The following is a 15,567-nucleotide window of genomic DNA, read 5'->3' on the forward strand; positions in this document are numbered from 1 at the left end:
CTGTCTGGAGGGAACTGCTAGCTGGCTCCGGCCTGGGCTGTTTATAAAGGCCCGGCCCTGCCCCCTCCTGGCCAGCTGACCAACATTAGTTGCCCTGGCAACCCTCACCTGAGCTGCCCTGGTGATTGGCAGCTCTCTTTATTACTATTGCTAGTAGCCAGCACCCTAGTGCCCTGCTACAAAGTTCTACTGTGGGTAAAATGCTATCAAACAGCATCGCATGCTACAGAGAAATCTTTCGAGAAAGGAAGAGTCAATTGATGTGGCAAACTTCATTGCTGTCTTATTTTAAGAAATTGCCACAGCCACCCCAGCCTTCAGCAACTGCCACCCTGATCAGTCAGCAGCCATCAACATCGAGGCAAGACCTGCCGCCAGCAAAAAGATTACGACTCGCTGAAGGCTCAGATGATGGTTAGCATTTTTAAGCAATAAAGTATTTTTTTAATTAAGGTATGTACATTGTTTTTTTAGACATAATGCTATTGCACACTTAATAGACTACAGCATAGTGTAAACATAACTTTTTTATGCACTGGGAAACCAAAAAATTCGTGCGACTCGTTTTATTGCGATATTCGCTTTATTGCGGTGGTCTGGAACCAAACCCGCAATATCTCCGAGGTATGCCTGTACTCCTAATTCAATTCCTTCCCATCCTCTCAGTCCCCAGGTGTCTTCCAGGACTAGCCACATCACTCATTTCCCGCTCAAGTCCATGCAACAAGGATCTTTTTTTCTGAAAAAGGGATGAACCAAGAGCCTTCTCCAGGACTGCTGCTCCTTCAATCAATCAGTCAAGTCTCATCTATACTAGCAATTCACTTCTTTGCCCAGCAATAGTGCTGGGGCATTAACACATCTCCCCAGGAGCACCTTTTTACCAACATATCAGTGGAAAGGAAAACTTAGGTTATTGGTAGTACCATTCCAGTTGGAAACACTACTAGAGAATAATTATTATTATTTAGAGATGTATCCTGCCTTGGCCAGAAAGGCTCAGGGTGGCTTACAATGAAAGACAGCCCCAAAATTTGAAAAACTCCACTTTCCCCCCATGCACTCCCACTTCCCTGCCTATAATGTGGGACAGCAACGCCTCCAGCCAATCTATACGATGCTCAAAACCCACAAGGGCAATCACATATGTTCTTGCACAGTTCAGTTCTGCTGCAGAACGTTCTGCTGAACCATGCTGTGGTCCGAAACCTAATGCATGCAGGATCGCAGGCATCACTCTGTTGCCAAGAAAACTTTTTTAAAATTTATTTTACGCTGAATTTTAAAACCAAGAAGTCTTAATCCTTGCTTTAAAATCTGCTTAAGTTAAAACACCTATGACAATAAAATAACTAGTCTTGTTGATAATATAATATGCACTGAACAACCAGGAGGCATATACCCAAGCACTGACATTTCAGACCAACATTATTAAAATAAAAAAAGTGAGAATATTAACATACATTTGAATCTATAATGTATTTGAACTATAAAATGTACACAGAACAGTGATTTTCAGTTGGGAAGGAAGGTAAATTGCCTGAATATATTCATTATATGAATGAGAACACTTGGGGCTCTTGTTTAAAGAGGGTTTTCCTTTCCTAAAAGGACAAATGTATTTTGAAAAGAAAAAAGGACAACTTGCAGCTTTTCAAAACACATTAGATCAGAAGCGTTTGTTTTTCTTGTGAAAGCACAAAATTAAACTGTCTTCACCTGAAAAAATCTGAAGAACAGAAATACTGAAGTACTGAGTAGACAGACAGAAAATTCTTCATGGGTTACTTACTTTGCTAACCATGAAGAAACTTAATTTTCTAGTTTTACTTGTTGCAAATATATTTTATTAGGAGCTTTGAGATACAAGAGAAAAGCATCATGCACACAGCTCATTTAGGTTTCTCAAAAGCTCAAATCTCAATTGCTTTTCTTAATACCAGCTGACTTTCAGCTACACACGTGTTGTGCACCTACCATGTCTCATAAGCTAAAATGCGGTTCAGCCTAGTCGATACTTGACTGGGAAGCCACACATGCACAGCAAGTTACTGCCTGAAGTTATGACGGCGATCAGTAAGTAGCACTCTTCTCTCAGGTCAGCACTCAATACCGCAGCAAGTACAAGAGGATTTTGTGCTACTGGTAGTGCCGTTATCAAAAAATGGGGCCTTGCACACTCACTAAAGATCCAATAAGTCGCATGTGAAAGAAGCAAGAGGAAAAAGGAAAAAAAATGAAATCAATCCTTGTTTTCTTGCCAAATTCCATTAAATGAAAAAACGATGGTATTCTTTACCTTTTTTCTTTTTATGTCAGCCTGTGATAAAGTTGTTCTGCACATTTAAACTGCTGTATTTCACTCTAGAAATGGTTTTGCTCCAATGGCTGCTAAAATGTTTATACAAAGTCTGCACAAAGGAAATGCAAAGCCTAAGGTTGGTGAGACGCACCCAAAGTAACTAGGCCACAAAAATGCAACAATTAGAATCTCTGCATTGTGTACAGCTTGTTACTGGAAGAAAACCATATAGTGATAGACACTGTAATCTTAAATGAGTATTTTTAATGTGTATTATCTTCAAGCTTCCCTTAAAACAGAACAGCTAACTTGAGTAGATTAAGAACATCAAGATCATCCTCAGTTCTGCTCTAAATCAGAGTTCATTAGTTATGCAAGGGTAAATACTTGGATGGAAAACCTGAAAGGAAAAATCCAGAGTGGTTCAGCACTGGCACTCTTTCCTCTGAAAGAAAAGAGAATGAGTGCTCCACTGCAGCAATGGGACAACCCAGCTGGAAGATGGAGATAAATTAACGGATTTCAGCAGTAATAATGACAAGATGCTAGCCATAAGTGGTCAGTGAGGATCCAGCAATGCTTTCTCCAAGAGAAGTTAGCCCTCAACTCATGAAGATCTAATGCTGCTCCTTACTATAACCTATAATCCCAACTACCTAAAATATTTCAGTACACCTGCTATAGTGGATTAGGCATCTAATTTCAAAGACCGCCATGTTTCCTTGGAGAGAAAACAGGTTCCTAGTTGCATGCAAGTCTGCAGTTCTGCATCAGAGATGATAGAACAAGTAATAAACCATCACCGATTATTTCAACCTTGAAATGCAGTTGTATCCTAGCATTAATGAAACCAGCGGGCATCCTCTTTGCCAAGATGCTGACTAACTTCAAAGGAAGTTCAGTTGATGAAGATTTCCCCCTCTGGCATCCTCTTCACTTGCATTACACAAGTTCATTTTGCTTTGAAGACTCACTGCTTGGCTTTCTTCTTTCTGTCTGTCTCAAACCTTCCTGATTTGTTTAAAGTCACTGCGTTGCATTATAGATTATGTAAACTTGGCAGACCAAACCCAAACTTGCGGAGCTTGCTAATTTTGACCCAAGAGCAGGAAATCTGAAGATCCGGCTGCATCCTTAGATACAAAGAGCTCTGTATCATATAGTACAATATCTATCATTGGTTTACAGAAGACAAGAAGCTGGGGAACCAGAAGTCTTTAGCAGTACTCCTGTGACCGAAGTAAAAAAAAGGCTGTTTCTTACTTGAAAGCCAGAAGGAAAGTTGAAACAAAAATGGCATTTGGATTTGTGAGCAATTCTGAAAGTCATCTAAATACAAAAACTAACATTTCTAGAAAGAACTTTATTCTCTGATTTAAAGTTTGACTCTCTGGTTGTCTTACAAAGCCATATTGATGTTATTTTCTGCAGAAGTCTTAATTGTCCACTTGAGAGCAACACAAATAAATTAAGGAAGGATGCAGAACACTCAGCCATATTTAAATTAAAAGAACTGTGCCTCTAGTCGGTGATTCTGGTAAAAAGAATAAATAAATAAATAAATAAATAAAAATAAAATTATAATAACTTACATTTAAAAGAGCAAGCTAGAAAAAAAAATCAGTCAATCAGATAAATAATGTGAAGTAAACTATTAATGCAAATGCAGCTTTGGTGCCACTTTCAATATTTAGCAGTATTTTTGTTTAAACACACACTCCTTACTTTGTTCAGTCTTGATAATTCAGTAAAATAAAACCCTGTAAGTTTTAAAACTAAAAGAGCTAACGTTACTTAAAATTCACTGGTGCTTGCACAAGTACAGAAGCTTCTGGTCCAACTGACCTCATCCAGGCGTTCACCCCCCTTCTCAAACAAGGCATAAAGACCCTGGAAAACTGCAGGAAGCTGCCAAAATCCCATGGAAGTTCTCTCCCAGTTTGCACAGAGTTTTTGGGGAAAGCTGTTTAAATAGATTTAGACACTGGAAAACAAGTTAATTATTCTATAATCCGTTTTAAATAAAACGATCCTCTTATGCCTGAAGATGGGTGTTTGTGCCCAAAAGCTTGCAAAGAACATTGTGTCCAGCTATTTAGGTGGTCTAATAAAAGATATCACATCTACCCAGAGAACCTTGTCTGCAAGGAACCTCTTATGACATTATTTGTGATATCATAGGGGACCCTAAACCATCTGAGTCAAGTATCCGTTTAACCTGCTCTTGAAAACGTCCAGGGATGACTTCTCCGGGAAGCCCATTCCAATGCTTAATTATGCTCATAATTAAAGTTCTTCCTAATCTCCAAGCTAAGTTTCCTCTGCTGCAGCTTGAGATTGTTGCTCCTATTCTTATCCTCTGCAACTATAGAAAAAAGTGCATCCCCATCCCCTCTCTCTCTCACCCTTCAAGTACCTGATGACCCACTATAACATTCAGACTGTTTTCTCGTCTCTAGACCTAGTTCTTTCAGCCTTTCCTCAAGTCACATTTCCCAGGCCTCTCATCACATTCAGCGCTCTCCACTGAACTCTCCCCAAACTCTCCACATCTTTCATGCTTTACTGGGCTCAAAACTGGACACAAGACTCTAGTTGAGGCCTCACCAGTGCTAAATATACAGGGGGAAAAATTTGCTCCCCTTGATTTGCAAGACACCTTAAACCCATTATGCTGTTGGCTTATTTTGCATCAAGAGCACAGCATGGGCTCATAACCAGTTTATGGTCCAGTGTAACCCCCAGATCCTTCAAATCGTGTCCAAAAGCCTTAAAAACCTGCCCTGTATTCTCAGGGCTTCTGCTTCTCCTACTCCTTTGTCCATCTTTCCAAAAATCCTTAAAGATTTTTTTTTTAATACTAGAAATTGCCCTGAGGCATTAAGAGTTAACATGTGAAATAGATGAATAAAAACACTTTATGCTCGCTCTCCTCAGAGCTACAGTTTAGTCTCTAGTAATTCAGGGTTGCATAGCTAGGCTGAGCATAAGGAAGTCCAGGACCCCTCTCCCCCGCCGCCCCCTCACTTTGCCCCACTGCCACAGGCAGAGACAGGGCAGCATGGTGCACCAGGCAGGCAGCGGTGCCTGCCCACACGCCATGCCACTCTGCCGGACTGTGCCCCAGCATTTCTGGAATGTTCATTTAAATTCACACCAGCTGGCCAGGACTGGCCTTCAAAATCCAGAACTGTCCCAGCTAAACCAGGACATATGGTCACCCTACGCACAGTCACATTCTGAGGGTTAACTATTTGCAATTATAGATGCCTCGTTTGAACAAAGATGACTTTTTTCTCACAAGAAACCAAACATTAAAATCTCTCTCAAAACTGAATTATAGTAAGAAAGGTTGCAAGCTCTTCCAGTGGCCTTGTTTATGACATGTTAGTAAAAGGTGTTCACCCATCTGAAAAATATAGTATTTTAAAAAAAATGCGATGCAGAAGGATACAAGAGCCTAAATAGTGAAATAAAGAACAGGTGCATGCTTATTTTGAACTAGATATTCACTTAAGCAACACACAGATTGGCCAGTGACAGTTACCAGTGTTTGCCAGTATTACTAGTTTTAAAAGATTAGGACCCATACAGCACGTATATGTTTCTACAGTTCATCAAATGCACAACAAATCAGCATATAGAACGGAGTGCAGCAAAGATGCAACCATATGTTGGGTAAAAACTTATGCAGTAATCTTTGAAAAGAAACGCTCACCTTCATATGAGTGCATTCTATGTTACACAGAGAACACATATGTGGAAATATTCTTGGAGATGTAGCGTAGTAGTCATTCATCATAGACGGAGTCGGCAGTCTCTTTATTTTCTGTGCATCAGCTTGTGAAAATACTGGCAGCCAAGATGCTTTCACAACCCCAAAAGGCGACTGAATAGGGCCTTCAGTTTGCGACTGGAAGCTCTTCTGACCTGCAACTGGGCCGCTCTGTGCATTAGACTGATTTATTCCAGGTTCATGCTGAATTCTTTCATGCTGGCTTACAGATGCAAGAAGATCAGCTGAAAAGTGTGGCTGGGTTACAGGCGGCATCACAGGCTGGGCCATAGAGGATTGGACAGTAGGCAGACCCACTGACTGGGTCATCGGTGGCATCCCAGGTGGCATCATAGGTGGCATCACCGACTGGGGCATCCGTGGCATCATAGGTGGCATCACCTGCTGGGCCACGGGGGGCATCATAGGTGGCATCACCTGCTGGGCCATAGATTTTGGCATTGAGAGCCCTGACGTCACAGATAACCCTGGAATCTTGCTTGTATTCTCAGCTGAAAAATACGACTGAGTGCTTGATGAATCGCTCTGGAAACCAATCTGCTTCATTACATCTTCAACGGGAAACATTGGATTACGTGCAACGTTGGATGGAGGAACACCAACTTGCTGTGGCTGAAATTCTTTCCGGCTTTCTTCAGTCGGGACTTCAGGATTGTACGTACGCACTTCAAGAGGATCTTCAGTGTACTCGTACTTGCTTGCATGCCCATAATCAATCACTTTGCTCTTAATAGCTGAACCACTCGTACCACCACCTGGCTCTTTCCCTCTGCTCTGAGAATGTACGTTGGGTAACTGGCGACCCATTTTCCGCATTCGTATATCTCTCAAAATTAGTGGCATATTTTCAGGTGTTAACTGATCATCTGGATAACGGCTGAGCTCCTCCAAATCTTCATTAGATAATCCAAAACTTGCTAAAATACTCGAGGCACTTTCTGTTGTGTAACGGCTCTGTACATTTGTATTCTGCGCTGTCATCTGGGACGAACCAGCCTGCTTTTGACTAGTGGTTCCACTTGAGTGCGGGCTGTTATCCCAACGGGATGCACGAACTTTTTCCTTTTGCTCTTCCTGCAAATTTGTGTTCTCCTTGACTTGCCTTGGATCAGTTCTATGATGAGTTACCTGAACATTTGTTCTTTGTGCCGCTGGGTGTTGTAAACCTTCCTGTCCTCCGTATCTTTGTGAAATCCCACGAGGCGTTCCAGGTGCAGGCTCTCTCTGAAGGCCTCCTACTCCACCTCCCCTATACGCTCCTGGACGGTTTGTGCCAGATGGATTAAGTCCTCTTGGCCTAGGAGGTAACGTTCCTCTAGGACCAAACATGGCGATTTTCAGGAACGCCTGATTTAGCAAAGCATAAGGTGGTGCAGAATTGCTCGAGGCAACTGAAGTCAACTGCTGAAGAGCCAACTGCGTCTTAATTTGAGCAAGCTGTAAAGGAGGAGGGCCCAACAGAAATGGGCTTGCAATGCCAAGGTTCAAGGAATTCACAAGTGGTGCGAAACTTTCCAAGAACAACACAAAGCTGAAAGTTAAAAGACAAATATTAGATTTTTTTTTTTTTTTAACTTTTAAACCACTCTATGCAGTGGATTCTACAGCCAGTGAGCAAAAAACATTAAAAAAAAAAAAGGAGAGATCCATAAAGCAGTTGTTTTTGTTTGTTTGTTTGTTTGTCTGTATTATTTCCCATCATAAAAAAAAAGTCTGTATTATATTTAAATTTTATAAGATCTGCCCCACTCCTAGCTTGGACAAATCTTATTTAAGAGTACTTTACCAGATACAAGATTATCAGGATCATAGATGAGACAGAAGGATATCCAACTGATGTACTTACTCTCTTCTCAAGAGCATCTTCTAAAAGCTGAATTCTTACTCTTCAAGGATATATCTATTCATCTATCGATAGATAGATATATATTCTTTAATTTAATTATTTCAAGTCGCTGGAAGTTTTTTTTTTCCCCATAACACAAATGTGAAGTCCAATTTTTTTTCTGTTAAGAAAACAATTTAATTCCAAAGCTACAGGAAAGAGCATGAATTATAAAAAGAGGACTTTGCTTATGTAAGGATCAGAAATATGTCCCACAAGTTAGATGTTAAATCATTTTGTAAGACATGGAATCTAGTAATCTATGAAGTCAAAATGCTCTTATTTGGAAGAAGCTACATGGGTTTTCAGAAGGAGTACCAACATAACTATTCCCAGAACCAAGCTATGAAAATCAAAATATTTAAATGGTGTAACAAGTGGCTATTTGTATTCCATGGTTAGAAAATATCTGTTTTTTAGTAACTACAGTCAAGGCATTGTACTGACTATGTTCCAGCACAGATAAAGGTTGCCTGAGTCATCTCAAATTGAAGTGGTTTACGATTGGAGTAAAAGAAATGAGCATGACAGTGAAAAGTTTTGTTTTTACAGTATTCAGGTTTTTATTCAATAGACAAACAAGCAAACTCCACAACACTTGAAATGAAATTTTAAATGAGGGCAGATTAAGGTCAAATGTTGCCCAGATATAAAAAAAAAAAAAAAAAAAAAAAGTACGCTTACAATTCCATTTGCCTGGTCTTGATGGTGAAGTCAACACTTTCTGGAGGTCTTTCGACCTGCATTTATTTACAAGAACATCAACTACTGTTTTGTAAAAAAAGCCAGATTGGAGTTCAGCACCCTAAAATAAGCTGCTCTGCTGTTTCATTTTTCCTGCAGCATTTTAAGTTTCAGCAAGCCTTGCTAGAGATTTCTTGCAGAGGACTTGCATTGAAAATACTTCTGAAACATGGCCTGCCCTTTGTAACTTTGCAAGCTATATTTCATTAACAACTGGAAAGCACTTGTTTCACCAAAATAAAGCCACAGTAGGTTTGAAGTTCAAAAGTATTCTGAGTGATTTATGGAAACCAAAAACATTTTTTCTAGCAAGTAGAGGTACCTCTCTTTCATGCCTTAAAAAGTAAATGCTCAGTTGCTTTAGTTCCATAGGAAACTTCAGCTCAAATCAGCATGTGTTTGAGCAAGCTAAAGTTGCAAGTGGGGGAAGGCAGCTAATGGAATGGTGCTTTTATTTTTTAGTAGTTTTGATGCCACTTATGCAAGGGAGGCAAACAGCTTGATTTCTTTAAGATCAAAAAGAATGAATGATTAATTTTCATATTTTAGATAAATATGTTATATTAACAAGCTATATTAATTTTCATTTGGAATGATTATATTTCAATACTGAGCTCATACTTAAACCAGTCTGTTGAAAACAGTCTCAGAAAAATATTAGCTCCCCAAATGTTAAGATTCAGCCACACCCTTGTCATCACATTGGGGCAGGTTTCCCTACAAAGTACATTTTTCATAAAAATGCCTATCCAAATCTCTCTCCTCCCACTACAACTTTAAAAAGCTATATTTGGATGGTACTGTACACTAGTCCATGTTGATTTTATAACATTTTAAAGTCAATTATTATGCAAACACTTGTTTTTTGATATTTGCTGGGTTTCTATTCCCCAAAAAATCTTGGCACCAAGTAAGAAACCCACATGGTGTTAACTTGAAAATGTAACTGGAACCATTTAAGACAGAGACAACAAAGGCAGCAGCTCGTGGCAGAAATGTTGTCAAAGGCTGCCTTAGAGCTGATCCATAGGTTTTTCACATACTTCTACACAAAAGTCATCTCACTTTCGTTTTCCAAAGACCCCAGTCCAGGAAAGAATCCAAGACTACGGAGGCAACATTTTCTACAGTTTACACCACAAGATACAGATCACGGACTCCTGAGCTTCAGTTCCAGTTGTACTGACGACTTCTTTCAGAAACTCCATCAAGTCACTTATCTTCTTTTTGCCTCAGTTTACCCTTTTGTAAATCAAAGACTATACATCGTTCATTGGAGAGGAGTGGATAAGCCTGAAGGTACAAAGAATCAGCTATTGCTGGTCATAAAGAGGAGTAAACCGACTAGAAAAAGGCTGCTTCAGGATGGAAGTGAAGCATCACAAGGATGAGGGAGGAATACTTCCTCCAAAACATAGCAAAATTACAAGATTGGCTGCACATATGTTTTGGTGGATGGAAACAGAAAGCTTTACTTTCTTTCAAAAATCAGGTCTAGGCACCCTGTTCACAGCAAGATGCACTGAAATGAACAGCTTACTCTACAATATTTGACGGGTGTTGCTTTTCATTATTAAGCTTTTAAAAAATGTATTTTATGCAGTATTAGATGTTCAAAATAAGATGCATGTCTGAATACAACTTTCAAACCCAGCACTACAGCAATCCCATGTTGGGTATACTTGGCTTACTGCATAAGAAGACCTCACCGTATTTATCCTAACTTATTTCAACCTATTACATACTACCATTCTGGAATAATTCATTCTTCCATAGCCCTTTAGCTCAAAGCTCCCGATTCATTACTATTACTTTGGTTAGAGAAAAATAAAGCTTCTTTGAAAGAGCCCATTTATACTGTGCTAATTTTATTTCTCCAAATGCTGATACCAACCCAATCATCAACCAGAAGTGACAAAAAATGACATCATTCCCCCACAAAGCAATTGCCTAAGCTTAAATATGGTTAGCTGGAGATTTTCCCAGCTGTAGCTCATAGATATACAAACAATCTATTCAAAATCTGCTAGAAATAGATCCATTATTTTTTTTAAAGATTTAAAAAAACCTGAAAGTAGGATGCCACTGCATCCACCAGTACTGCCACCATCCCCCCACAAAAAAACCCACAAAACAAACAACCCAGAAGTGCATCAGAACTGACCTGACCCAGAAGAAACAGAAGACGTGCAAATCAGCAACTTTCAATACGTCTTGGTTAACCAATTTAACACCATGCTACAGCAACAAGAATTACCTAGCAAAGGTGATGCTTAGTCTCCAATAGTAATGCAACTCAGGAAAACAACTGACTGGCCCCCGGGGGCGGGGGCTGTGGGTGGGAGTGCTCCCCCCTGCCTTCCTACTGAAGCTGCCCGAAGGGCTGCCTGGCACCCTTGGGCTCCACACCTCAGGCTCAGGGCAGGTTGGGACCACCTGGGACCTCCAGCATGAGCCGCCTCTGGGCCCACAGGTCCCTCATGCATCCCCAGTCCAGGCCCCTGGGGAGTGGCACCAATGGCATCCCGCACCCCCACTGGGGCAGCTGCTGCCACCAGGCAAGGGCACAATTCCCATTAAGCCTGCTCCTGCAGCCCCCAGCCCAGCACCACTGCTACAGTGCCAGGCAGAACTGACACTCACCTCCCCATGCCACCCAGGCTCCTGCCAGGACCTGCACAGAGGTGCCAGACCTGCAGGGTCCCAGCAAGAGCCTGGGCAGTAGGAAGAGAAGAGCAGCGGCTCTGCCCAGCATTAGGCTGAGGCCAGGTGTGCAGCATGCTGCAGGCGGCGGCTCAGGGCAAATCCTGTCCCTGCCTGCTGGCAGCAGCTACCTCCACGGGGGCGCATGGCCACCATCGCCGCCGCTCCGAGGGGCTCACACCAGGGATGCCCAGGGACCTGCAGGCCCAGAGGTGGCTCATGCCACAGCTCCCAGATGGTCCTGACCTGGCTCAAGCCCAAGCCATGGAGCCCAAGGATGCCAGGCAATGATGCCTTTCCCAAACGCCCAGCCCTGCCAGCCCAGCTACTCAGGGCCCTGGATGGGGGTTGTGTATGGATGCACCACCCCGCTCCCCGTGCAGCGGCTTGGAGCCTGCATTTGGAGGCAGTACGACAGCAACAGGACAAGGCCGCCTGGGTGGAAGATCCAAAACCATGTTAAAATTAATGCGTTAACTGGCTCTTGCATTAATTGTGCACATTAACTGCAATTAATTGACAGCCCTAGTTCTCTCATCAGGTTCTAATAAGAGCCCAGGCTCAGAAGTGGCAGAAATCACTATTTTACTTCCTGAACGTATTGCTGGCATCTCTGCTTAAAGATTCCCTCACTGGCACACTACATCTTAACAGCCAGACAAACAGGAACATATAAATCAAAGACATCACAAAGAGCTAATAAATCTAGCGATATTAGGTCTTTCACAAAGACATGGCAAAGACGGCCATCTGAAAGATTTAGCAGCTCCAAGAGACACTTCCTAGATACAAATGGAAGAATTAAAATGAACTTGGTCGTCTCCATTTTCTGCAAACAATTTCTTAGTTTTTTTGTCTTCTAGCCTAAGTTTTTTAATGCAGGGATAGTTTTAATGTGCATGTTTTAAAGTGTAAACCAATCTCATTGTGGAGGCTTAATTATAAGTAAAAAGAAGGAAGAGCATTTGAGATGAAAGTCCCATAGATGGGATGGTATACTCAAGAAGTTTCTCAAGAAGATAGGCCTTGAAACCAAGAGTTTAGAATACAAGAGAAAACCCAATTGATGTATTCTCCATCTGTCCCTTGGCTCAAAGTGCCAATAACCAGGCTCATTATAAACTATTTCTACAATATGGAAGACCACGTGAGAAAATTTTACCTAGCTCATAACTGGATGGACACTGGCAGCAGATTGCAATTCTTCATGTCACTACTGATGCAGCTGATTGATGCTGCACTCTCTGTATGAATCCTCCCTGCCCTCAGGCAACTAAAGCAACAGACAACATTTCAAACCAAACTGGGATCTAGCCAAAAAAAAAAAATCTTTCCCAATTATATTGCTGGTGAACAGCAGCCTTTTCCTAGCTGGGGGCACATTCCCCAAGATGGATGAAGAACCAGCAGCCAAGAAAGCAAGTCTGGGGCAGCCATACCCAACAGTGTGCCAGTGGGCTCTCTTCAAAGGGAGGCTCATGCAACCTAGCACTTGAAGGACCCTAAAGAGAAGCTTGAGCTTTCAGCTTGTCGAGTTTTAAGGCAGATGTCAGTAACTCTCCCTGCTCCCATTCCATGTTTTAGGTTCTCAGAGCCAAAACTAATGGGATAGCTTACTCAGAAATGAGTCTACCCTGATCAAGGCGCTGGACGACCTCAAGAGGTCCCTTCCAACCCTACTTTGCTATGGTTCCAAAAACATCTTTTGTCCAATTTTTTGACACAACCGCATGATTTTTCAGCAAGAATGGAACCACTGTAATTACCAGGCTTGTATCCTCCTGCTTTCCCTGACTCCCCTTAAATCCATGGTCTATGAACAGAGGAAAAAAAAGCTCTCCTTCTGTACAAGCAGCAGCAGTCAGAATGATAGGTACTAGTAATTATATCCCAGGGCTTGTGAGGAGTTTCTAATGAGAAGGCAAAACCCAACTTCCTGCAAACTGAAAATGAAAATTCTCCCTGCCCTGATTATCTGAATTTTGGAGTAAAAGGTCTGAATTTGCAACCTCAAACTGTGCCATTCTGATGGGAAGTTGCCTGCAGAGAAGCCAAAACTGAAAGCTTCAAACTCTACATTCTGTACAGAGTTACCCATAAAAAAAAAAAAACAGGCAAAGGACTAAAGGTTTATTGCTCCCATCTTTATTTTGAAGACCTGAATCACTTCACACAGACAAAAGACTCACCCTGAGAAATGGGTCTTTCCTGAGGCACTATCCTTGGAAAAAAAATTGTGACACCAATCCATCCCTATAAATAAAATGTTGAAGACATGCACAAATCTACTAGCCCATGGCTAGTGTGGTTAAGGCATTCCAGTTTCTGTAGCCACTTGCACAAGGAAATGATGTGAGTAGCACCATCTGTCTACTTTTGGCTACCTAGACCAGTGGTTTACAGCCTGTGGTCCACAGACCTCTGGGGGTCTGCAGACTATAAGGGATTTGCTAAAGATGACTATGATAATTCAAAAGCAGGTGAACACCCACACTCACCATTCAAAGAGGTCCGCACCTCCATTTGAAATTTCCAAAGGGGTCCACAAATGAAAAAAGTTGAAAACCACTGGCCTGGACCAAACGATAAATGGTAGTTGGCCATCAGCACCGATATTAAGCAACACACAAGCTCATGCCTCTGTAGCCAGAGCAAGATACCTTACTACTGTGCCCCATCTACTGAAAATGCCTGGATATGATGCTTAATAAAGCAACACTGGAGGCATGAGAGAAGACATTTTCAATGAGCCATAATGGTCGCTACCACATTGTGGAAAAGAGCTGTGGCGACCATAAATTTTACAACAAACCTAAAAATAAAGCTAGCTGGTCAAAGAAAAAGTTTTATGTCTCACAGCTCTGTAAACATGTAGTATAGAGGGGGGCAAAACGGCAGATCTGGCCGGTGGCTGGACTCCATTTCCCGGCAGCCCCTGCCCACACTGTGGCCAGTTTCCATGGACAGTGCAGGACCAGGGGTGCCATGGAGACTGGCCCCAGTGCTGCTGGTAGGGCATGCAGCTGGATGGCGAGCCACGTCGGGGACGGGTTCTTGTGGTGGTGACAGCATGGGCCAGAGCTGGGGCAAAGCCACAATCTGCTGCCTGCATGCGTCCAGGCAGACGCCCAGGGAGTGCGAGCAGATCTTAGCTTTGCCCTGGCTCCACCCCGGCTCTGTCCTGCTGCAAGATCCCAGCCCCAGAGCAGTTCCTCACCCAGCCATGGGCCCTGCCAGCACTGCTGGGGCTGGTCTCCGTGGGGACACTGACCCCACCATGGCCCGCCACTCCTGGGGTCTCGAGGGAAGCAAACTGGAGCGAAGCAGGCAAGGCCTGCTGAGACATGGAGTCTGCTGCAGGCCCAATCCAGCCCACAGGCCAGACTTTACCCACCCTAACGTAGTACATTTGAATTGTTGCCCAAACCCAAATAGCTCTTCCACCTTGTAGCAACTGGAGCATAGTGTTCTGCTTACCCAAAATTCCTCTAGTTTCAAACTGACCCTACAACTTTCTCCATTTCTTTATCTGTTGAACAGCTGCCATGTTCTACCTCATGTACTGCTGTGTTTCAGTAACAAGGGTTATGACTTATGCACGGATCCATAAAAACACTTTAGGATCCAAAACAACTTAAGTGGCAGGTTATACGTGGTGAGCAGTACTCACCCCAAAATCATTTCTTAACCTGTTCCAATTATTATGCAAAGTCATTCCTCCATTTGCAGAATTAGAAGATTTGGAGGAGGAAACAGCAATATGCCAACTGTAATATAAGTTATTTGTACTCAGAGAAGAATTTCTTTAAAACACAAAAAATACAAAATGCAATTACAGCCTGTATTTGAATTAGTGGAAAAGAAAGTCACACCCAGCTCAGTGGACTGCTAGACAACTATATTTAGACCTCAATTTTAATTTTCACTACATAAGGGAGAGAGGTTTTTAAATAGAAAAGGTTTACTGGGGGGGGGGGGTGAGAGGTCTTATTTGCTCTTTGTAATTTCACCATCTGTGTAGAGGCAAGAGAACAATAAAAGGACACTAATTTGACTGTTGAAACTAAAGTAAAAAACAATGAAAAAATATTCAGCGAGTAACAATAAAGAACAGAGACATCTAGTCATGGAACAGAG

The 15,567-nt window shown here is 42.1% G+C and overlaps 1 protein-coding gene across 3 annotated transcripts in view; it reads right to left on the minus strand.

The window, feature by feature from the left end:
* Nucleotides 1-15,567, minus strand: part of ZNF638 (zinc finger protein 638) — a 118,511-nt gene that overhangs the window by 60,434 nt on the left and 42,510 nt on the right. For all 3 annotated transcript variants that reach the window (XM_090035147.1, XM_090035145.1, XM_090035148.1), the window contains exon 2: nucleotides 6,021-7,629. In XM_090035147.1, the coding sequence (XP_089891273.1) occupies nucleotides 6,021-7,629 (1,609 nt within the window). The remainder of the gene's footprint in view (nucleotides 1-6,020; nucleotides 7,630-15,567) is intronic.

The sequence above is a fragment of the Crocodylus siamensis genome, chromosome 2, assembly GCF_052110815.1.
Source record: "Crocodylus siamensis isolate JL-2025a chromosome 2, ASM5211081v1, whole genome shotgun sequence".
Classification (NCBI taxonomy): Eukaryota; Metazoa; Chordata; order Crocodylia; family Crocodylidae; genus Crocodylus; species Crocodylus siamensis.